The sequence below is a fragment of the Passer domesticus genome, chromosome 4, assembly GCF_036417665.1.
Source record: "Passer domesticus isolate bPasDom1 chromosome 4, bPasDom1.hap1, whole genome shotgun sequence".
Taxonomy (NCBI): Eukaryota; Metazoa; Chordata; class Aves; order Passeriformes; family Passeridae; genus Passer; species Passer domesticus.
The window spans coordinates 33,197,585-33,220,700 of NC_087477.1; the positions used below are offsets into that span (position 1 = coordinate 33,197,585).

The following is a 23,116-nucleotide window of genomic DNA, read 5'->3' on the forward strand; positions in this document are numbered from 1 at the left end:
TGATATTCACTCAGTATAAAAAGTACATGAAGAACCCTACAGAAAGGTAAACATCCATGCCAACTAAAATACTGACTAAATTGCAGTTTCAGTTGAGTTTGTTATGGGGTAAAAAAGCCTACTTCTTTAGGTACTTATTCCCTTTATGTTGTAGTATGAATATTTTCCATCTGTGGACTCAAAATACAGCCCGTATGCATTTCATATTGCACTGTAGCCATGGTAACTTCCAGCCCTTTCTTAAACAGATGATGGCAGGAATCCACTCTGCAAAAAGTGGGTTGAAATTGAGAGATCCCAAGGACTTGCTCACTGCTGGTGCAGTTGTTGAATGCACTTGGCAAACCCTCTCTTATCTTTCCAGGAATACTGTTTTAGCAAATAACTGTGTAAGGAGTATTCAAAAGCAGCAATTAGTACTGAAAAAGAGGAACAATAGCAACAAAATTAAGTCTCCTGGAAGGAAGCGCTGCAGGCACAGAGCAAGCACTTTACAATCAAGATGGGATGACTGGGTGAGCGCTGCTATGTGCCCTACCTTACTTAGAGGATGAATAATACCATCAAAGAGGATGAATAATCACAGCTAAGAGGTGAAGAAACCCCTGTCTCACTGTCAGCCTTGCAGATCCTACTTCATTTTGCAGTTCTTCTTAAAATATTGTGTTTGGGCTGCTTAAGTGTCCTGCAGTCCCAAAGCATAAAAAAAAAAACAAGTGGACAAACCCCTAAGGTGGTTATATTGATCTGGTGCTACACTACTTAACTTTTCTATGTAAAATTAAGTTTCTACAATGATGCTTGAATATCTCCCAATTGAAACAGACATCTATAAAATATCATAAACATTGACGTTTGGAATAATTGATCAGTCTGAAATGAATTCCATTTTGTTTCTGTGGCATGTGTGATTCATTTTCTCAAAACATGCAAAAAAACCAACTTGTACATTGTTCATAGATGGCACTGCTTAGCGTATGCAGTTCTCTAGACATGCACCTTGTTATACTCACAATTTCCTCCCTTCCTCTTGGCTACCCTCAAAAAACATTCAGGATATAAACTATTTGATTTCAGGATGGGAAAGGAAGTTTAATTTCCCTTGTTTAGTTCTGCCTTAGAAAGCAAGCAACTTGCCTTCACTAGTCTATGTGCAATTGCACTTTTATCAAGACCTTTTTGCCTGCTCTTGCATGAAGATGTGCCTGCTGCTTAAAACAGGTAAGATGTCCACAGACTTGACTCAGTTAAAGTTCAGCTGGGCTAAAATTTTCTGTTATAGGTTCTCTTGATGTTTGTAAGTTTGACTTACATGATATAGGGCTTTACCAGAGCTTGGATTTGGAAACTCCTGTACTATTTTAAGAAGCAAAGAATTAATTAACACCTCAAATACTTTCTTTTTCCCTTGCAGATAGCAGCAGCGACAAAGTTAGTATCAACAGCACTGGACTTGAATTATGGTTATTTTTCCTATTGGAATAACCAGCATGTATTCTGGTTTTGCAAAATTTCAGCTCTTACAGAGCTACATATTTAAATTTTGCAAAACAGCTTCAGCTTTTCTTAGTGTAATACATTATTTTATCTGCATTGGACATGATGTGACTTTGCTTTTCACTGTGCTACATTTTGCAGCTCATTTTTATTCTACAAAACATTCATATGGTGTTTGTGTGTACTGATAAATTCTTGGTGCAACTGTGGTTCATTGGTGTTGGTAATACAACTAGTAAATGGTGAAATACAGTATAAAGATAAAATTGCTTTGAGAACTGTGGAATGAAGGGCTGGATTCTGAATTCATACAGGAAAAGAAAACTAACGTCCATATACTCTGATTTGTGTATATTAGGATGATAGATGATTGAGGTTTTATTGGCTTTTCTCCCCTTGCTTCAAGGCTGAGTTAAGAGAGAGCCTGTCTCATTGAGTTTTCCTTTGTCTCTGGCACCACCTTGTTGCCTCAGTGAGTCATTACTAGTAAACTCCTAAGCCTTATAAAGGAGACCAGTAGGACAAGAAAAGTCAGTGGGATTTTTTCTTTATACCACTTCGGTATATAAAAATGTGAAAGACTGCTTATTTCACTGGGGTACTTGCTACAATGCAGTAAACTGCATGTCAATCATTACAGTTTCATGTATTTCCACACCTTTAATTACTGCTTTAACTTTCACATGTCATTTCATTTTTGCTATTAACTGTTTAAATTGCTTTACTCCATTTTTCTCTGTTCTCCATCCTGAAATTGCCACTGCTTTTCTATATCTCTTTCTCTGTTATCAACTTTGGTATGTGATACATGCTCTTCACTAATATTGTGTGTCAAGAAATTAAATCTTTTGATATAATTTTGTACCGTACCTTTCACATTCTTTCAAGTATTAAATATGTTTTTAAGCTTAAGTTTTCACTAATGCATTCCATTTAACGGGCCTGATTCTTACTTGTAACAGTTAACATCATTCCTCACTCATTTTCCACCTTTCTTCCCCAGAAATAGTTTAAACCATTAAAGTACAGTGAGGAGGTAGTGTCAAAAATAAAAATGACTTCTAAAGTTTTGTTGGATTTTGATTTTTAATACTTATTAGAAATTTTGTGTCCTAGGAGCTAGTTTTTCCACAGTTTTCCTCCTGTAAATTGTGCAAAAGTAAGTGTACACTTAGTGGGTCTTAGAGATTCATGCTTTGGAATAACAAATGTAGAATTTAGGAGTAACTTATATAGTTTGAGTCTTCTGTTCCCTTTTCCCAAATTTCCCAAATTGACACATTGTTTACATCACTTACTGGAATCAAAGCTTTTAGTTACTGTACTCTTGACAGTGATGCTAGTGCAAGGATTGATAATGGTCTTTAGGTTACTGTGGGGAAAGTTTCCAGGTGGAACAATCACCCCACTGCTTTTCTTTCGAAGAGGGTACCTCCTCATTATGCCTCAGAACATGGCCATCTATGCTTTCAGATGGCGTGGTTCTGATCTAGGCTTTGCCAAGTGCAAACCACTTGGTGTGTACTGGGTGCTCCTTGCATGTGCACACATCTGTGTTGTGCCCCTCAGGAGCTAAATGGAGAATTTGTCAAGGGGCACCTGATCTGACCTAGGTAGACTACTCTGTTTTACCAAAACAAATTTCCCTCTCATCCCTATAGGGAAATCACTTAATAAAAGTATGTGCAGTGGTTTTAGTGTTAGAAGGAGAATATGGCTATTATTTGGATTTTAGTGCCCTTTCTTGCAAAACTAATTCAGCAGAATAATTAGCTACATTTCTGCTTCATTTCAGCTTTCTGACTTTTTCTTCTATTCTTCTTTTCCTTTTCCTGTTTATGCTGGGAAAACTTTCTCTTGCTGTCTTACTCTGTCGCCTCCAAGGAAAAACCCACCCAAACGGTAAAAGTCTAAACATGTACATGTCTTGATAACACTGTCTTTTACTGTTTCAAGTGTTCCATCAGTGATACAAGGAGAAATATTTCAGTGGTGTTAGAGTAATTATAAAAGGCATGCTTAGTTCAGAAAACTGCATCTGTGTTTAGCTGGGCCTCAGCTGCCACCTTTCTGCATCGCAGCGCGGAAGCTGCCTTTAAATGCTGTGGAAAGTCACAGCTGCACCCGCGCCTTAGTGGCCAGAGTGAGGTGCTGTGTGAAGCCTTGCACTCACTCACTGCTGTGTCTGTCTGTCCTGGCGCAGCCCCCCGCGGAAGCACATCGTGGACACCTACACGGAGTTCTACCACACGCCCACCCACAGCGACGCCAGCAAGAAGCGGCTGATCGAGGACACCGAGGACTGGCACCCGCGCACGGGCACCACCCAGTCCCGCTCCTTCCGCATCCTTGCCCAGATCACTGGCACGGATCACAGTGAGTACCTCGGTGCAGGTGGAGCAACGGGCAATTCCCCTGCACAGGCTGGGGTTTTAAAGCTGGGGGTCAGGGAGGATAAAGGGAAATATTACTGTAAAACCCTGCCGCTACTAAGTAGTTCAGGCTATGCACGTTGCTGGACATTATTCCTGATTAAGCTGAATTAAAATGTTCTAGATAAATCCTAAAATTTCCATTTCTACTCCCAAAGATATTCAAAGATACATATTTGTTGTCTCTTTTCCCCCCGTATCACTAAAATGGCAACATTCCTGATCAAATTTAATGCTTCAGAAAAATTAGGTGTTTTCTGGCATGTGGAAAGTCTTTGTTAGTCATGCAAAAGTATGTGATCTGGAATGATATAACCAACCAGAAATGTAAATTCCTAGTTCCTCAGTTTATTCCTGGGTTATGTTTCCACTCTCTGCTTATGCTATGATGTGATTACACATATTGGTGGAGTGGAACAGGTGATGTGGTGAAGGTCATTCCCAGTCATATAATTTTATTATAAAACTTCAATTTCATGTTATGCTGTCAGCCATAAGTCACTAGCTGAGATTTGTGATTTTATGTGAAGGCCACCAGAAGTGCTATCAGGGGCTTTGAGCTCTCATTCTTCAGCTTTTCTCAGCTAGAGCTGCAATAATGAAGGCACTGAGGAAATTGGACCTCCTCTCCAGGGGAAGATTTGATTAAATCAGCTATTTCTAGAAGCCAGTGATAACATTGCACAAAATAAGGGTTATTGTCTGTATGTGATAAATATTCTGACTTGGGACTGGATTGTTTTGTGGTCCTGAGTTCAGTTCCCTTCACCACAACTTGTAAGGGCAGAATAGGACCTGAACATCAAATAACATGTTATCCAGTAAAGATGAATTTATCATGTTGACAAATGCTGTAAGAAAATTACTGCAACTAGATTTGCCAGCCTTAAAATCAGGACTGGGAATTTTGCATTATCCCTTGTGCAGAAATCTAGACCCTTGGTGGGAAATAGCCTGGCTGCAAACAGACGCTTGGATTATCACCTGATATAAACCCACTGGATGTTCATCCAAAAGAAATACCTCTTACCTTCCATTCATCTTCACCTTCTCAAATCACCTTTCTCAGTGCCAGCATGGAGAGTGGGCCAAGGGGGAGGGCAGAGACCAGCAGAGCTGCCTTTCAGCAGTCCTACTAGCAAAGGGGCTCTTGAAGTTCATGGACATAACTCATGTCCGTGGGGGTGGGTTTAGGATCAAAGAATCCTAGCGAGCCTTGTTGTATTTTCCTGCTGTAGTGAATGCTTTGGCACTGTAGAGAATGTCAGTGTTGTGGTACAGTGTCTTTAGTGCCCTAGAAAATAAAAATTTTCTGTTTTCCTTCAGTGAAAGAACCAGAAAATGAAGCTGGGAAGAAGACTAAGTAAGTTGATGTTTTACATTTTTATTACTTTAATACATTGCATGTTTTAATTCTTAACTTGTAGTATTTGGTGCACTTGTGTGACATCTGGGTGTTTTTTTAAATGTTCCTTCCCTTTTTGCCTTTTACTTCTGCATGTCAAAATCCAGATATTTTTCTCCACAGACAAACTTTTTAAAAGTTGTTGGTGCAGTCCAGTAGTAATGTTTGTGCAGGTGTTTGTGTAGAGATTTTCTGTAAACTTGAACTAGTTTGTTTGCCTGTACAAGGTCAGCTTGTGTTTTCCTTTTGCAAGTCTTATCAAGCATTTTTGATTTGTGAGTGTGGATCTGATTGCAAGACATAGGTGGGAGGTATTGCTGTTCTGCCTGCAGGTGAGGGTCAGCTGTTTCCTTGCTTTGGGATAAGCAGTGTTCAAAAGGAGCACCAACCTGTGGCTAAATCTAATGGTTCTTGAAGTCGGTTCTTGAGCTTTCTTTACTGACTTTGACTAACAATGGGTCCAGCTTTTTGACAGAGAGGAAGACAATGCCATAGAAATAGTGCATGGAGTTTGCATGCTCACTTGTGAAACTACTTAAGACAATCTTTCTTTCTTTCTTATTTTTCTTCTATCACTTCTTTCCACAGGGAAAAGGTTCCCATCCACGTCCTTAGCCCCAAATATACAAAATTACGTGACTGGCACCATGAAGTCTCAGCACGTGTTCTTAATGTCCAGTGATTTTACCCAAGTTGCAAAAGCAAAATACAAACACTTTCTTCCTTTCTTCTTTTCCATCTGCTTTGCAAAAAAAAAAGAAAATGAAAAAAAAAGAAAAGAAAAAAGAAAACATATTTCAGTAGCCTTTCTGCGAGAGAAATTCTAGCCTTTTCTATACTTTTCTAACACTTTCCTACTGATGTGTAAAAAATGGGATGAAATGTTTTTGTGCTAATCATTAGTTGACAAAAAATACATATTTAAAACCTAACAACTTGGGTGGGTGAATCTCCCAATGTGGGGGAGGAGATGGCTGTTTCAGTTCTTTTTTCTGCCTGAAAGAAGTCATTTGCATTGCTGAGTTTGAGTTACTGTAGGCTATTAGAAAGCAGGAAATTTTGAACAAATACTAAGAAATTGTGTTACTTTGATTCTGGGGCTGGAGGAAGAAGATGAAGAGGGGATTGTATGCACTTATTTCAAATTACCATACCTACCAGGAAAACTATCTTGGATTTCACTAGATTTTCAGCAGGTCAGTTTGAGTGGTTGTAAATGTTTTACAAAGTACAGCAAGAAGACAGACTGCTTTAAGCAAAGAAAAGAAAAATTTTAAAAATTATGTTCCAATGTTTTGAATTGAAGTGAAAGCTCAATATAAAGATTCTGCTGCTTAGATTACTAATATGTTCATGTTTTGGAAAACTTAAAAAACAATAATTGAGCAGAATGTTGCTGTGTAAGAGCTTCAACACATCTTCTAGCAGGGGCAAGGTTAGACAGTAGTATTTATTTATTTACAGAGTGAAGCTTATAGGCTTTCTTGTGTTTATGAAAGCTTCACAGCCCTGTGGTTCTCCTGTAAAATAATGTATTATAGTAGCTACACATCCATTAATTTATGCATTTTGAAGTTTGGAGAGTATTTTAATAAAATTTGCTTTTATCTTAGCTCTGTCTGTTTTTCTTTTGAGTCTCTCGGACTCCTTGAATATTCTTCTCATGCATGGGGCTGACATTTCTTTGCACCTTCACAGCTTATAGGAAGAAAAACAGTTAAATCCCAGCTGCATAGTAGAAACAGTCTGAATTGTTTAAAACTATCCCAGTATTTTACTTCCTGATCATCTTAAAAATGGGGTACATGTTCGTGTTGTTGAAATTCACACAAGATTTGCAGGATTAAATAAAATTATTGACCCTTATGGGAGTAAGAATTATATGAAGTAAAGCTTGCATTTGGCTTTTGCAGCGCTTGTTGGACCAGATAACGTTTGAGACCCCAAAAAAAGGTGATTGTGAAGCACATGTAAAAGCCCAGTTTCTCACAACTGATCAGTGAGAACCATTGCAATTGGTTTGGGTTTCTGCAGCTGACCTACACACTCCTCTGATGGAATTAGTCCTGTGAACAGATGCTTCTGCAGAAGACTTGCTGGGGTTGTTTTGTTTTCCTTTCCTTGCACGATGCTGGAATTTGAGTGGACCTTTGGAATCATTTTAAGTGTCACTTTCCTTTTCAGATGGTTTATGCTGCTATGCAGTACCAGCAGTAGCTTATGGTATTTGTCATTTTATCTTTAGGAAAAGAGAAACAGAAAATGGAGACTTCAGGTAATAGATAAGTTATCTAACACTAACAGTCACCAGTGTGGATGCCTAACACTGCACAGATTTGCCCTGGTAATGGTAGCCCAAGGGATATCACCTCTTTCACACTTTTTGGGTTAACTCCTTAGAGACAGTAGGGGAAAACATTCACTTCAATAATTTCACAGAAGAGTGTTTGGATGACAAGTGCCAATCAGTTTAATTTCCATGCCCCTCCATCACGTAACTTGGCAGTGAGTACTGTGTTACTAAACCCAAGTGTGTTACTGAGTGCACATACACCACAATATAATAAGTTGATAGAATACTGCACAATAAAGTGGGAATGTGAAGTAGTGTATTTAAATTGTTGTGCTGGGTTTATATAATTTCTTTACAAACAGAACAAAATGCGAGCATTTCAGGGACCATCAATGCAATGACAACTGTGAAAGGTTAGAAAGGTTATCTCTTAGATTCTCTGTAAAGGTTTCTTTTTAAGGGATAAATGGTTTGACCTTCAGGTATTTTTATGTTCTGGAGATGTCCCTAGGTAAGGAGAATATTTTCATGTTGTTATTAAACTTGCCATTATGTTTATCTATCTTATCAGCTCTTATCCTTTTGAAGGGTGAGTTGCTATAGTGAGAAAAAGAAGAATAAACACTCTCTAAATAATCAAAATAATAGAAGCCTCTGTTTTGAGTAAAATTAAACATAGTCATAGAGTTTATCTTTCAAGGATATTAAAGTAGTTTGAGAGAGACAGCCAAATTGTTAGTTTTCTATAAATTCATTGTAAAAACACCACTAGTTCCTGAAGTGGTTTATGAATGCATGAAATTAATTTCATTTACTGCTTGAAAGATGTCATCTCTTCACCCAGTATCCCCATTGCACAGATCTTACTGGCATTCAATTTTGGACTTTTTGTTACTGTTCCCAAAAACGGACCACTTTTTCATTTGTATCTGACAAACACACCCTATCTCATATTTGATTCCCAGCATACATCTGATCTTTGAAAACATTATGAATGTTGTTTCATATAAACAAATAAGCTTAAATTTTAGAGATATCCTAGAAATCTCAATGTGACAATGAAATAGAAAATTCTCTTTCATCAGCAATCTTCAGTAAAATATCCCAATTTAATAATATTCACCTTTTCAGGCAGGCATTGTCCAAGACAGATGTTCTGTGTGGTTTTACTATTGTTTATTTTTAAACTGTAACCCACTAGGGATTTCTGTTTGGATAAAATAGATTTTTCTCTTCAGCAGCTGGAAAGACAGGATATAGAAATAGAAAGCCCTCACTGAAATGTGTAGATTGCAGCTTTTAAACCAGTTACTTAAAACTTAGAAAGGCAGTGTATAGTCTTTGTATAAAGTTTATGTGGTTTAGATTATTTCTATTTCTGCAGTACCCTATTTCCTTTTTGTTTTAAATGTTCACTTTCAGCCATCTCCTTTTGAGCAATCAGCTCTGGATTTGGTTTTATCCTTAAATTGTAGAGTCAATTCATTGTCCTGAGTGAAGATTTTCCAGATTTGTAGTTCAGTTGATCTACGGTGACTGGAAAATATTTGTCCTACTTTCCGTCAGTCTTGAAACAATCTGTCATAAAGTCATGTATTTACTTTTCTCTCCCCCATGTCATAAATACATGTAAAGCATACCTGCAGATCTACCTGATGGAGCAGGAACCCAGGATACCTGTATTAATTTGAATAAAAGATCCATAGCTACCCCGACTTTGGAGATGCCTGCACCAGAATTTCCATCCACACCTTTACCGCCTTTGAGGTCTGCTCCCTGGTCATTCTTAAATATGTTCAATAATTTTCAGCACTTAAGGTTCCCTACTTTAATAAGATGCTTAATTCTGCATACTAAATAAGAAAAAAACACGCAGCCCCTGTGGCTAATTTAGTCTGCTCAAAACTTATTGTTGTGATTGCTCTCTGCCTTGTAGTTTACTCTTTTTTTGTGTCTTACAGTCTGGCAGGTGCTTTTCTTCAAGTAGAGCACTTTAAAAAACATTTTCTAGATTTTTTTTTTCCTATTACAAATGAATCACGGAAAGGATATGAAAAATATTGAGAAATATATAGTGTAATACTCACAAAACTAACCGCACCCAAAAAATTGTAGCAAGAAGCATATAAAACTTTGGTGTGAATCCCACTACCACTTGTATCACTTTCAGTATTTTCTAAAGTTGTTTTCCATCGCATAATATAATCCCAAATTAATGTGTTCCATCCTTGTAAATCTCCAAGACTACTTGGTTTTCAGAGTCTTAAAGCAGCAGTACTCTTAGCCGTCACTGGAAGTGTGTTTTGAATAATTTTAAGCTCTTAATTGTATTTTACTATAAATTTCATGGTCTTTTTGTAGGTTTTTTGGGGTTTGGGTTCTATCTTTCTTCTCAGTTTACTAACACTTTCCTGCACAGTGTTTCCTGTTCTCCATACTATTTCAATGTAGATTAAAAATCTCTTTCTCTGTGTGTCTTCACTTGGGTTTTTTTTTTACTGTGAATGGAGTGAAAACAATGCTAGACCAGAACCTGCAGCTGCTCTTTTGCCGATAGCAGATTCCTGCCCTGGCAGTGTCCCCTCTCCCAGACTTTCTGAACATATTGCTGCACCAGCTCCTGCGAGGTAAATCATTCACAGGGGTTTTGATTCAGTTAGCAATCTAGCCTCTCCTAGCCTGGGTTTGTCTGTCTTGGAGGAGAGAGGGTTGTTTTTCATTCACTTAAAATAAACTTCATTAAGCTGCTGTGACTAGGGATTTTCCTGGAAATGGTAGGAAGGAGAAGGAGAAAAATTAGATAAAAATGAGGAAAGTAATGAACAATCTTGTGGATACTAATTAAAACAAGGTACAATATTTAGTGTGTGTATGCTGTCAGTGGGTGTCCACCTAAACTTGGAGTAACTTTTCAGTGGTCTCAACAAGTCAAAAGTGAATATGGCTTTAGAAATATAAAAGTAATTTTCTAAAGTGTGGGTTATGTATTTGTAACACAGTGATGTGCTGTGATGCAGTCACAGAAAAGTAGGAGATTATCTTGCAAATTTCCTGTCCCTGGATAGTTTTACTGGCACTTGCCTTGGCAAATTGCTGGTGTTTTGGAGGTCATCTATGAGTACTAGACAGCAAGAGTAATTTTAAGTAGAAGAGAGCAACAGTACTTTGGAGAGTGATTGATTGTTGTTGAAGGTAAATAACATTTTTTCATGATTTATCTTACATTGTGAAGGAGTTTTTGAGTTCTAGGTAGCATGCACAGGCACAAAGTCGTAACATGAACAAAGCTGTTCTTACAAACATGAGAATTAAATGAACAGTCCCTGGTCCTGCCAGACAGACATTCATGCTTGAATAAAGCATACAAGAATACACTGTTGCCTACACCTGTGTGGGCTTTCTGCAGCTGGAAAACTCTAATACTAAGGTTTGGGATTGACCAGTTTTAAACTGTTAAAGCAGCGTTCTCAACTAGCTGAGAGAAGAGGAAATCTGATATCAGTACAGAAGTCTATTTTGGTGTCTTTTGAGGACATTTTTGTTGTCTGGGAAAAGCAGGTATGTTCATGAGCTCAGGCAGGATGGGATGGAGCTGGTGGGTACTTTGTTGGTGACATTTGGTTTGACCCAATACAGTAAAGAAGACTTGGTTGTGATGTTTTCAGCAGCAAATTCTCGTAGATTAACAAAGATGAAAAATACACACAGAAGTTGTATGACAATACTCCTGGTGAGTTTATTTTTAAGCAGAAAACGTGATGAAAAAGGCAGTGATAAAAGTACTACTTCAGTAATTGATTTTCATGTTTACCAGTGAGACTTCAGTACGATTGCACCTACTTGCCCCATCCATGGATGTGTTCAAGGCCCGGATGGATGGAGCTCTGAGCAAACTCTAGTGAAAGCTATCCCTGCCCACAGCTGGAGGGTTGGAAGTAGAAGAGACCTTTAAAGTCCCTTCCAATCCAGATAATTTTATGATTCTGCTGAGCTTTAGATGCCTTACAGATACCACTGCAGCTACTGTGTTCTGAGTAAAGAGTCTTCTTTAAATCCTAGCTCTGCATCTGAGTCCAGGCAAAGGAAATGTAAATCTAATCTCACTCAAGACCTATGGCTCTAAATTTTGTTATTTGGCAACATTAACCTAGCAAGAGAGCAGCTTTAAAATGTAAAATCTGAAATGCAGCTATGTTCATGGTGGTTCAGGATGAGAGCCAAAGTATTTGTACAAATATAGAAGTACTTGGTAAGAATTTTCTGCTCAAGAAGGGCAGGAATTGGAGCAGCTTATACAGAGTGGTAGAGTGAAGATTTAGCATTGGGTGTGGGAAGGAGAACAAATTATCTGGTACAGTCTGGATTCTCCTCTGAACTGAGAGGTCATCAGGGTAGCAGTTACAGTTGATATTTATATTTTGTTACTGAGCAGATGCTGCTGCTCTTGTAATGCTCTTTTGAGTGGGAAATACAGAAAATCTGGTCTTCAAATCTCTTTTTGTAAAATGGCAGCTATTGGAAAGCTGCATGGAGCAATTCATGAGTGCCATGTCAGGCTTTTAGTAAAGCAAAATTGAATAATCCAAGGGTGAGTAGACTTGCTCTTGCTACTGAAGCCTTGAATTTATTGTCAAGGACTGATCTAGGTCCTTATTTTCTGAATGGGCTCCATCTTTTCTTGGCTGAAGCGCTGTAAATTGTAGCCTCTACTTACCCACCAAGAAGGACAAAGCTTGCCGTGAAATGTATGGAGGATCTGGATTTGATTTCTAGTTTAAAGTTAAGTGAGCTGCTTATAAGGTAGACTTCTTTTTTATTGTAGTTTTAGATCTTTATTGAAAGCTTCAAATAGTTGTATGTCTATATAACCAACTACTGTAAGTTATAGTGTATTATTACTCTATTTCATATATGCAATGTCCTCCTGTAAGTTTAACAGTAAAATATTTAAGAGCAATGACAGCCTTTCCAGAAAGTTGCAAAAAGTCATCTTAAGAAGTAATCCTGGCAGTGTTGGACCATATAAACCACAGAATCTGGCACTTCCAGAGAAAGTGTATAACTAATATAAAACAGATGTGATGCCAGCAGGTCTTTAGATTGTATTTTATAGACATGCCTTTTACAGTCATGCAGACCAACTTTTATGTTTTCTTTTAATGCAATTGTTCCTGATATAAATACAAAGACGTAGTAATAAGTAATAATAGGTATTAGTCCTGATTTTTGTTGTGCACTTTCTCATAAGTGGCCAACCAGGAACATTCTCTGCAGAAGTTGTAGTCCAGGCTGACTGTACTAAAACTGTCAGTTTTTATGGTTATTTCAGTGTGATGACAAGCAAGAGGAAGTAAAATATGGGGGAGAGATATTGCTGTCTTGTGATGAATGCTACTTGTCTTTCTGCTTTCTTTTATTATATAGACCTTTTGTTTGAGAACCATTTGCAAGTCTTAGGCAAGCATACACCTCATCTTCCCTTCAGTCATTCAGATTTTAAATGCCAACAGCCAAGTAGCCTCAGTGTCTGAAGTGTCATGTCCTGACACTAGGTAGTTTCTTGTATACTGATTGTGCTCTTGTTCAAGTTTATTATCTTTTAAGTAACTACCCAAATAGTTTGGGTTTGTGGTTAAACAAGTGCTCAAGCTTTAGCTGTAAAAATGCCTCCAAAAATTGTTTTCAGCATGGTGTGATTCCCAGGGCATGAGTATTTGTTCCTACCGAAGGAGGTAAAAAAGCCCTTGTCTGCTTTTCACTTATTCTTCTTACAAAATATACAAAAATACCAGCTAGAAAGAATTGGCCATTGCTATTTTGTATTTTTAATCAAATGAGAAATTTCTTCTCTGTATAATGTCTCATTGGAATTACTCATGAAATTAACATCAACTAGGAAGATAACCGCGCCTGCTTCAGATGCAGCAACCTCTTTGCCGGCAGATGAAGAACCTCCTGTCCCCAAGATGTGTGCTGTGGCCACACAGACCACCGAGTTCCCCGTGCCTGCTGACCCAGCTGGGGGGCTGCCTTCTCCAGCCCTGCATGTGGGAGCAGCCCTCGGGCTGCCTCCTGCCCTTGCCAGGTACATCCGAGTCAGCTGTGCTAGAAAGGTGCAGTCAGAAACTGTAATTTTGCACACATTGAATCGCAGAGTGGTTTGGTTCACAAGGGACCTTAAGGATCATTTAATTCAAATGCTCGGCCACGGGCAGAGACACCTCCCACTAGACCAGATTGCTCAGGGCCCCATCCAACTGGAGGTGAACATTTCCGGGTTTGGGGTGTCCACAGCTTCTCTGGGCAAAGTTTTCCAATGCATCACCATCCTCATAGTAAAGATTTCCTTCCCAATACCTAATCTAAGTCTCTCTTCTTTAGGTTTAAAACCATACAGTTTCACCTGACTCTTTTTTTGGTGATGATGCTGTCCAGATGGAGCAGCTTAAAGGTTTCCTTACCCTCATCATGCTGTGGCAATTTATATAGTAATTAGAAATTTAAGTAGCTTTTAGGCAAAAGTTCTAAAAATAATTTAAAAATTAAAGCAGCCTTTTGATGGAGGAGGAAAGCAGTCATGGGTAGGAGATTCAGCTGGGTTTTTTTGGCAGAAGCTGGTGACATGAGGAGAATATAGTCACCCTTGCTACAAAATGTGTGTTTTTAAATTGTCCTGTATCCCAAAGTTTTTGGAGGAGAATACAAGCTTTAACTTGTGTAGTGATGGGACATCCAGAATATAAGTCTTTATCAATAGGGAAAGAAAGTGTAGTAATTACCACTACAGGATACCTGAAAAAACCAGGATACCTGTTTTGTATGTTTGTTTATGGATAAGGATAGCTTAAGGAAAAAAAAATAAATTAACTCCTGAGCTTTAGTTACTATTGCCAGAGGTGTAATAAGTGTTTGAATAATGACTTCTCTTCTCTTGCTGCTTTTGGGCAGGCATGAAGCATCTCTGCCTACTTGTGAAACAAATTCTTTCAATAAAATCTCAAGCTTTCAGTCTAAATCATCTGTAAGCCATACAAGGTAAATATTTTGAGGTATATCTACAGCAGGCTGCTAGGTGTAAGCAAGGTATTCAGGCATTGGTTTTGCATTGAAATCTGGGAAATGGTATATAGTTCTGTAGGTATTTAGAGTGTTCTGTCCATCTTTGTAATTATTTTTAAAAAAACACAGCAATTCAGTGAATAATCTTGAAATTTTAAAATAAGAACCCAAGTTAGAGGTTAGAATTGTTTCAGTTATTTTGGAGCCAAGTCTGGGTTTTTCCACTTTTTTTTTTCCTGTTCAAATCCATTTCCACCCTTAAAATAAGTAGAGAAAATGAAAAGGGGGTTACACACTGAATTTTTTAAGAGTGGACCTGCAGAAGTTATATCACTAAATATTCCGGTTTACTGTTTATTATGAAAAAGAGGTCAAGGTAAATGATCTTCATGGCTAATTCTGTCCACACCATGGAGACTTAAATGGATCCATGTGGAGATTTCTGGGCCCTGGTTCAGTGGGAATGACCCAGGAATGCAAGGCAGAGTCTATGATGAGGAATTTAAAGGCTTACAGATGCTAAATGCTCACTTGATGAGGGAATAGTTTCATTTGTGGGTGAAATCAAAATTGCTGTTCTCTATATTAGTATTCAAGTTGCTCACACATTGCCTGATGTCTCTGTGAGCTGGAAACTTCCATAACTCTCCAGTGGTTAATGTGGACTGGTGTTGTACTGTACCTCTGTCAATCTTTCCTACTTTCTCTGTTTTCTCCTGCATTGGCTCAAAGCTTCTGCACTGCAAAAGTAATGCTGGAAGATCCTTTGGGAAATCTGCCGATCCTTGGACCCTCTCCTCCTCCAGTTCTTTCTCCTTTCGAGCAGAGATCAAAAATTAAGAGCATGGCTGCTGCTGCAGTGTCTGCTGCTATTGCTGTCCGGGCCAGGTAGACATCAACTTCAAAAGGAATGTTTTATAGGTTGGTTTAAGGAGGTTCCAGTTCACACAAGAATAATTGGTTCCTGGCAGAGTTGTGAAATCAATCGGCTCTGTCACAATACTGGGCAAGTCATGTTAGAATATGTCCACAGCTCCCATGCCCTACATATAGCTTAGCTGCTCTGAACCTTGGTGAGTAATTTTACCATTCTGTTCCTCATGATACCTGTTTTACAGTTCAGTTAGTAAATTAACTGTAAATAACATTTGTGTTACGTGAGTGACAAAGAATAATCTGCAACTTCGAGCAACTTTTTGATGCTTGAAAACAATAGCTTGCTGAGTTCCATCTAAATCTTTACTGCATTGCTTTTTATAAAGGCTTGCTTAGAGCAAACATTTTGACAGATTTATCAGTCGTCCATTCATATCAGTAAAATACTTTTTAATAGGCAATAATACCCATGTTTTTGTATTTCTAAATTGCATAGATGTTCTAGGCTGCTAATAAATTATGTACGTTAGAAAGCATACACAGAATCAGAAAACTAAAAAAGATGAAAAAAAATTCTCGTTTATTTTACTTTTATTAATGGTAAAAACCTATGAAAAATATGCTTCTTGCACCTCAGTGGGTTGTCTTGTGCCTCCCCTGAATTGTGCAACCTCCACTTTGTGGGCTGCCTGTTTAGACATAATTCCTTCATCAGTTTCCCTGGGTTCAGTTTCTTCAGACAGGCTTTTCATAAGGGATTTTGGGTTATCTGTGGTCCCGGCCATTCTGAACTTGGTGTGGTTACCTCATTTGTTTGTGGGGTCTTTTTACACACTTGCTAGACTCTACGAGCCTAGTGCCTACCGCTCGCTGCTGGATGCCCTGCTCATCACGCCTGTCGCAAAGCCTCCCCTGCCAGCCAGTGCGCCCTCCAGGAAATCCACAAGCGCTCTGGAGTTGCCAAAGAGCAAGAGGTATTGTCCAGGTGTGGTGTGTGGTTGGCACTTAGGACTCGCAGGGAGCTGGCTGCTCTTTCAAAGCACATTTCTGTTGTCTGCATGCTTGTGCCCGTCCTGGTCTTTGACATGAGGTTGCCAGCTCTAAACCCTGCTGGTTTCATCTCCTTGCACACCTGGACTAATGTGTGCACCCTGGACCTGCCGATGGTGTTTGTGCAAGTCCACCATACTAAAGCAGAGGTTTTCTTTCCTCACTGCCTTCAAGTGCCCCCTAATATGCATGGTGGTGCTTGTGTTGTGTCGTGAGCCTCTGAGGGAGGCAGTGTCACTCTACAGAGGCAGCTGGAGAAGAAACAAGAGATCCTGGCTTGAGACTTCTGTGTGGGTGAATTATTTGCCACAGTTCCTTGAGCAACTAAGCCTCACGTTAGGTCATTTTTTTAAAGCTCACTCTGAATGTATAAAATCAAATAACTGGCATGCAGGCCATCAAATGACTGTTTTAAAAATTATTTGCTGTCCAGGCCCTTTGTTCCAGTGCTGATTCTGTTCAGTGCACAGGACTGTTTGTTCTCCTTTCCTGACTGCAGCGATGTTAACGCTTGCTTCAGTGGAAAGCTGCTTTTATGACTTCAGTTGCAGAGGCAGGAGTTTGCTTGGTTTATTTTACAAGACAGAGTGTATTAAATTGTACTAAGAAATAATCTATGAGTTTTCTTGTACCTATTTATAGTTTCACAAGGCTTAGACCCTTCTAGAGTTAAGGCCCAACTATAAGTAGAGCTAGATCCACTTGATGTAGAAACTTGTGTTGAGTAACAAGTATTAGTTCTTTTATTTCTGTTTTATGGCTTCCAAGGTGAACTCAGTCTCTAGAGAAGGTTAAAGTAGGCCTAACCTCAGGGAGGGGAAGTAGTTTATAGGACACAAACCACCTTTATTTGTATGAAAATTTCTAAATTGTAGCATATCCACTTGAAAAAGATAAAAAAGGAATGTTAACTGAACTGTAGTTATATAATGCAACTTAAAATACCAATTTTTGCCACTGAATGATCTTACTAGAAAACCTTTTATGTACGCATTGAAAGAGAACTTCTTGAGGAGTTCTGATACGTGTCTGTGCACTACAGGTGAAGCCCAGTCCATGCCATCAGCAAGACATTATTCTTTAGCTGCAGTGTTTGTTTGGTGATACTTTAATAGAGTGAAAACAAATTCTCTGACTTCCCTTTTCTTTTTTTCCTTCAGTCATTAATGTGCATTGTTTATAGCAAGTGAAGATAGTTTCCATTAATGTAATAATCTTTCTCCTTCCTGAATCTGTAGCTGGCTTTCTGTTTGTCCATTGTTTGCTCACTGTATGGGGGAAGCTCTCCTGGTGTTGAAGATTTGTTTTTGGAGATGCATTCAGTGTTGGGCTTCCCAAAGTGTCTCCATTCAGTTGCTGTCCCTTACAAGTACGTGGGGCTGTGTGTTGGAAAAGGCAGCAAACAATTCATTCTTCCACAGCTGAAGTTTTGGAGGGTCTTAATCTGTTTTTCTCTTCCAACTGATAGAGCTGGAGAGAGATGTGCCACGGAGCCAGATAGTCTTTTGGGCAGGCTTATATGGTCTCTCTACACGGGGAGTAGAGAGACTATATAAGCCTGCCCAAAAGACTATTTCAGTAGTGGATATATATCAAGATTGAGGTTGAATGGCGTAAAATAAACATCCATGGCTTTTTAGGCCGTTTTAAAGGTAACCTTTAAACTTGTGAAAAGTGTATTTTTCTCTTAAGCCGTTGCAATAGCCAGGCTATCCTGGTTATTCAGGTTGCTGCCACAAGGCTGTGGCATAAGGTGCTAAAGGAAGATGATGATTTTCAGGCTGTTAGGGACGTCCCAAACAGGATATGACCTAAAATGCAGGACATGTGATACAGCAGTACAGTTAGTCTGAGAACTCTGCATAAAACAGCATTTTAAAAAGGCTTTTTCGAGGAATAGCCAGTGTTGCTCTGAAGACAGCATACAACAAATGAGGGTAATGATTTCTGGTTTCCATATTAACATCCTTGGTCCTGAGCTGCTGCATTGGTGAGGAGGGAGAGGTTTCCAGTAGATAGAGCTGAAGAAATGAAGCTTTGTGCTGTCTTGTCCTGATGAATAAAGGACCACAGCCTTTGCTGTATGGCTTGAGAAACATGTAGGAGAAGAAGATAAATGTAGTGTCAACAACTACATATTGTTACTGAATTCCAGCAAAGATCAAGCAAAACTAGTCAATTATGTCAGAAAAAAATAATAGATTTGAGAGAAATGTATTAATTGAGTGTGAAACTAGGTATTAAAATGTCTCTGCTTTAAAATCCATCTAGTGACATACTGTGATATGTAAATGAATGTAATGATGGAAAGCTATTTTAAATGGCAGCTCACTTCATTCCACAATGAAATAGTTGATAAACAGAGCTGAAGTCTTACGTCCCATAACTAAAGAGATAATTATACAACAGAATGCAGTGGACTAACTAGTTCAAATACAACTAGGTCTGTTTGGCTCAACCAAGGAAACCAAGTAATAAACTGCTTTGGAGTTTTCTGGCTCATATCTTTCAGAACTTTCATGAAAAGGTGATGAATCTATTTTACCAAGGTAGCTTAGGCTTCTTTGCATTATCTCTGGGGACAAACTCAGGAAGGTTGTAGCTATAACAAAAACAGGGTGTTGATTCTCTTCTGCAGTAAGGTTCCTCCAGATATATTTCCCTTTTATCCCTCTCACTTCACTGACTCTGCTCCAAAAAAGCTGGCTGTCTAAAACTGCTCTGTACTGGGTAGCTGCCAGAGTACTTGACCTTTTTCTGACTTAGTAACTGGCCTGAGGTGGTGGTGAGCATCCACACATTTTCTTCCCCACCAGACTCCTCTGTAATGGGCTTTTTTTGAGGGTGTATAACAGCTATGCAGTCTTGCACTAAGCTAAGTGTTTCATCCTAATGGCAGCAGGGATGGCCTTGAGTTTATGGGGCTTGCGTGTTTCTCTAACAAACGACACATATGCAGCACAGGAAATGATGTATTTAATGTCTTGCATGACCAAGAATTGGAGCTCTGCCTTAAAATTAAATCTCAAGGCAGAAACACTGGGAAATTTTGGAAAACACTAGCAAGAATGGGTGTTGACAACTCTTTTGTTTTTGGCATGGCTTTTGGTTTATCTTCCTGATGCTATGCTACATTCAATTCCTTTTAAAAAAATGGTAGTCTTGTCTTGTGAGATGAGCACTGGTATTAACTCTGACAGAATACATACTCTGAAAGGTGCTTTGAGTTATTTCTGTGATAGGGCACTGCTTACAGAGGGGTTACATACTCCCTCCTGTAATGTGATATAGAAATACCTCCACCCAGATGATTTTCTCTGCTCTTTCTTTCTAATTTTTTTTTTTTTTTTTTTTCTTTGCTTCTTTCTAGCAAGATACTGGAGCACTGTTAGGTTAAGATGAAATATAAACACTGGCTTGTAGTAAGGATAAGGTCAGCACTCAGTGCTTCTTGGCTTCTGTTTCTCTATTGTTACACCAGAAAACCCTTGCAAAAAGCCATCTGTATTTCCCTTGTTCATGGAGTTTTGTTGTCATTCTCATACCTACCTTTATCTGGTTTCCTACATATATATTTTCAGCTATTGTGTATTTTGATACTGGACAAAATATAGCACATGATTTGTATGTCAAACAACTGAAACTTGAGATCCAGGTCACAGAATTCCTGGCTATCTGGGGAAAGCATTTACAAACTGTCCTTCAGATAGTACATGAGTTGTACTGTCAGCAGATTTCCTCAACCACAGGGGACTTGTGCCCTACTTCCACAGTTTTTCTGGACAACAGAACAAGTTGGTTTAACAAGATACTTAAACCATCATTTATAGCTGCAGAACTATTAGTAAAATACTGATGTACCCGACTGAGCTCTGTGCTCAACTGATAATTTTTACAGATGGATAGCCAATATCTTGGGCTTGCATGAGGAGAAGGTCCCACCAAATCCCTTGAACCTGTTTGGGAAAGTCCAAGTGACTTGGCCCTTGTTATGACCTTAGTGCTCTTAGAAGTTACATGACAGAAAGCTCAATTTCTTTTCAGTTATTTAACAGGTTCTCCTTTGGCTAAAAACATCTCCATCATTAGCTTCCCCAAAGAATGTGTGAAGAAATTGTGGGCAGCATTGTATTGGAGTTGCCATGGAAGGTTGGAGGGAGGTTTAGGCATCTATAGCTCCAGATCATATGTTTTTATTCTCTGGTGTTTTGTTTGTTTGTTTTCTTGGAGTTTGGTTGGTTGGTTGGCTTTTTGGGGTGTTTTTGGTTTATTGGGGTTTTGTTTGGTTTTGTTTGTTGGGTTTTTTGTGGGGTTTTTTGTGAGTTTGAGGTTTTTGAGGGAGGAAGAGCATCAAAACCTCTAAATACATTCAGAAGGATTTTCCAGTGCAAATTTCTTAAAATGCCCCTGAAATGCATTCAGCCTGGTCTCTGAAAAACTGGTGCTTATATTAAGTGTAACTTGGACCCACTTCCTCCCTCACAGGAGGAGGAATTACTACTTGTTTTTTCTAGTTTTTGTTTCCCCCAGTTTTCCACAGTGCTTGTGTTGACCAGGAGACAGGGTAAGTCTGAGGAGCCTTTTGTGAGCCCTGAATGAAGTTTGCACTGGCACTGGAGTCTTGTGTGTCCCCCTCAAGCCTCTTGACTTGTTCCGTGGAAATTTGTTTTCCATACACACACTTACTTACTTTGATAAAATAAGGCTGCACTGTGTGGTAGGAGCTGTTCTCCATGGAATTTCAGGCGTGTCTGTTAAGTATAAGCTAGCATATGTAAAAAATAGAGAGGTGTCTTTGGCTTGCTTCTTTGCCAGACATTTTTCTTGGGCTGTTTTGGCAATCTGTTTCCCTTGCAACACACTTCCAGAATTATTTTGATTAATCTTCCCATAGCTTATTAATCTAACTTCTCATGGGTTTTCAGGACACAAGACTGAGTCTGACAGACTCATGTTTCATCATTCCTTGGTTCTCGCAGTGTTAAAACCACTAGCCCAAAGGTTGACAGCAGAGCATTCACAGCTTGCAGAAGATGTTAGCTTGCAGGGATGAGCCTCATGTTTGCATTAATTTTTATCTTGGAAAACTTTGATTTTTGCTGTAAGTATTCATCAGGTGGAGAAGGAGGAGTTTAAGAGTTGTGGAACAGAGTTAAAATGTTAATGCTAGAGGCAGAAGGGTAGGTGTGTCATTAATAATATTGCTAGTGTTCTGACATCGAAATGTTCTTGACCTGCAGCTGACCTGTGAGTGTCAGCTGGGAAGTCTGAGAAAGTGCTCAGAGCTTGGTAAATAAATTAGGTTTATCATTCCTCCCTCAGCTTCCCAATGACGACATTGAAAAGCAGGTGGGAGCTCTCTTCCATAATATATTTATTTTCTTAAATTTCGGTATATTTTTTTTGTCTCTTCAAATCCTGTATTTTCTAGATGGTGAAACTTGGGGGTCATCATTGTACAATATCCTAGTGAGTTGCAAAATACTAGTTGGACAAAATTTGGGCATTGTACAGCCCACATTTTGTAGAAGATGAGTGCGCTTCTGGAAGGATCCATCACTGTATTTGTAAAGCTGGATAACAATAACTAGAGTTTGAGTGTTTATCATGTAGAAAAACATGAAGTAAAGTGTTGATGAATTAACTTTGCAGCATGAATTTCAAGTTCAGTTTAAAAGGTTGAACCTCTTCTGAGGGAGATGCTGGTGAGGGTGCAGTGCATCTTTGAAAGTGAGATAAAGATGTGTTTGGTTTCTTTTTCTTGGGCCAGTTCTCATAAGCCCTCAAAAGGAAACCTAACACATCCAAGAATAGCTTAGCTATTACCTTTTGGGGGCATATAATAAGCAGGATGGCTTCTGCTGCAGTGTTAGAAACAGAAAAGGTTTAATAAAAGGCAAAATAACAAACAGAAAAACTCGAGCCAGGTACAGAGGTCTGCTCCTGGTATAAACACCTCACAAAAGCCCTTCAGTTCTTTTGTTCTTTTCTACCTGATGGGCCAGGCAGGACTTCATGGCTTCTATCCAATTAGATGACCTTGAGTTTTTGGTGAAGTCTCTGAGGTCCTATGAGGTGATTTTTCCCTAATCGTTGAGAGAAACTTCTGGGTTTCTTTCCTTTTTTGGGGGACAAAGGCTAGCTTTGCCACTCTTGTTATTAGGGGGCACGCTCACAAAGATGTGTCTGTCTTTCTGCAGAGAACACTGTATGTGCACTTGCAGCCAACTGATTGGAGGCTGTAATTCCAGAAAAATGGTGCATTATTTCATGCCATAGGTGGGCAATGTGGCACGGTAGAGACTTGCCAAGCTGCAGTAGCAGCCTGCCTGTTAAATTGACAGGCTGAGCTAGTGGCTTGAGTTTATTCAATTTTTGCTTTGAAGAATCAGACATGCAATGCAAAGGGTGTCCAAGACCCTCAGAAATTTTGCCCTGAGGCCAGTAACATCCTTTCTGTCTGAGTGATGGCTTCAGGCTTTTCCCTTAGGAAGCTTCTTGCTT

At 39.0% G+C, this 23,116-nt stretch overlaps 1 protein-coding gene across 6 annotated transcripts in view; it reads left to right on the forward strand.

Moving 5' to 3' along the window:
- PDLIM5 (PDZ and LIM domain 5) overlaps window positions 1-23,116 on the forward strand; it is a 126,274-nt gene that overhangs the window by 72,517 nt on the left and 30,641 nt on the right. For 3 of the 6 annotated variants that reach the window (XM_064416982.1, XM_064416985.1, XM_064416983.1), the window contains exons 6-8: window positions 3,382-3,399; window positions 3,701-3,873; window positions 5,256-5,292. In XM_064416982.1, the coding sequence (XP_064273052.1) occupies window positions 3,382-3,399; window positions 3,701-3,873; window positions 5,256-5,292 (228 nt within the window). Of the gene's footprint in view, window positions 1-3,381; window positions 3,400-3,700; window positions 3,874-5,255; window positions 5,293-5,922; window positions 6,947-23,116 lie in introns of those variants that run through there. The other 3 variants (XM_064416986.1, XM_064416987.1, XM_064416984.1) reach the window with 3 other exon arrangements.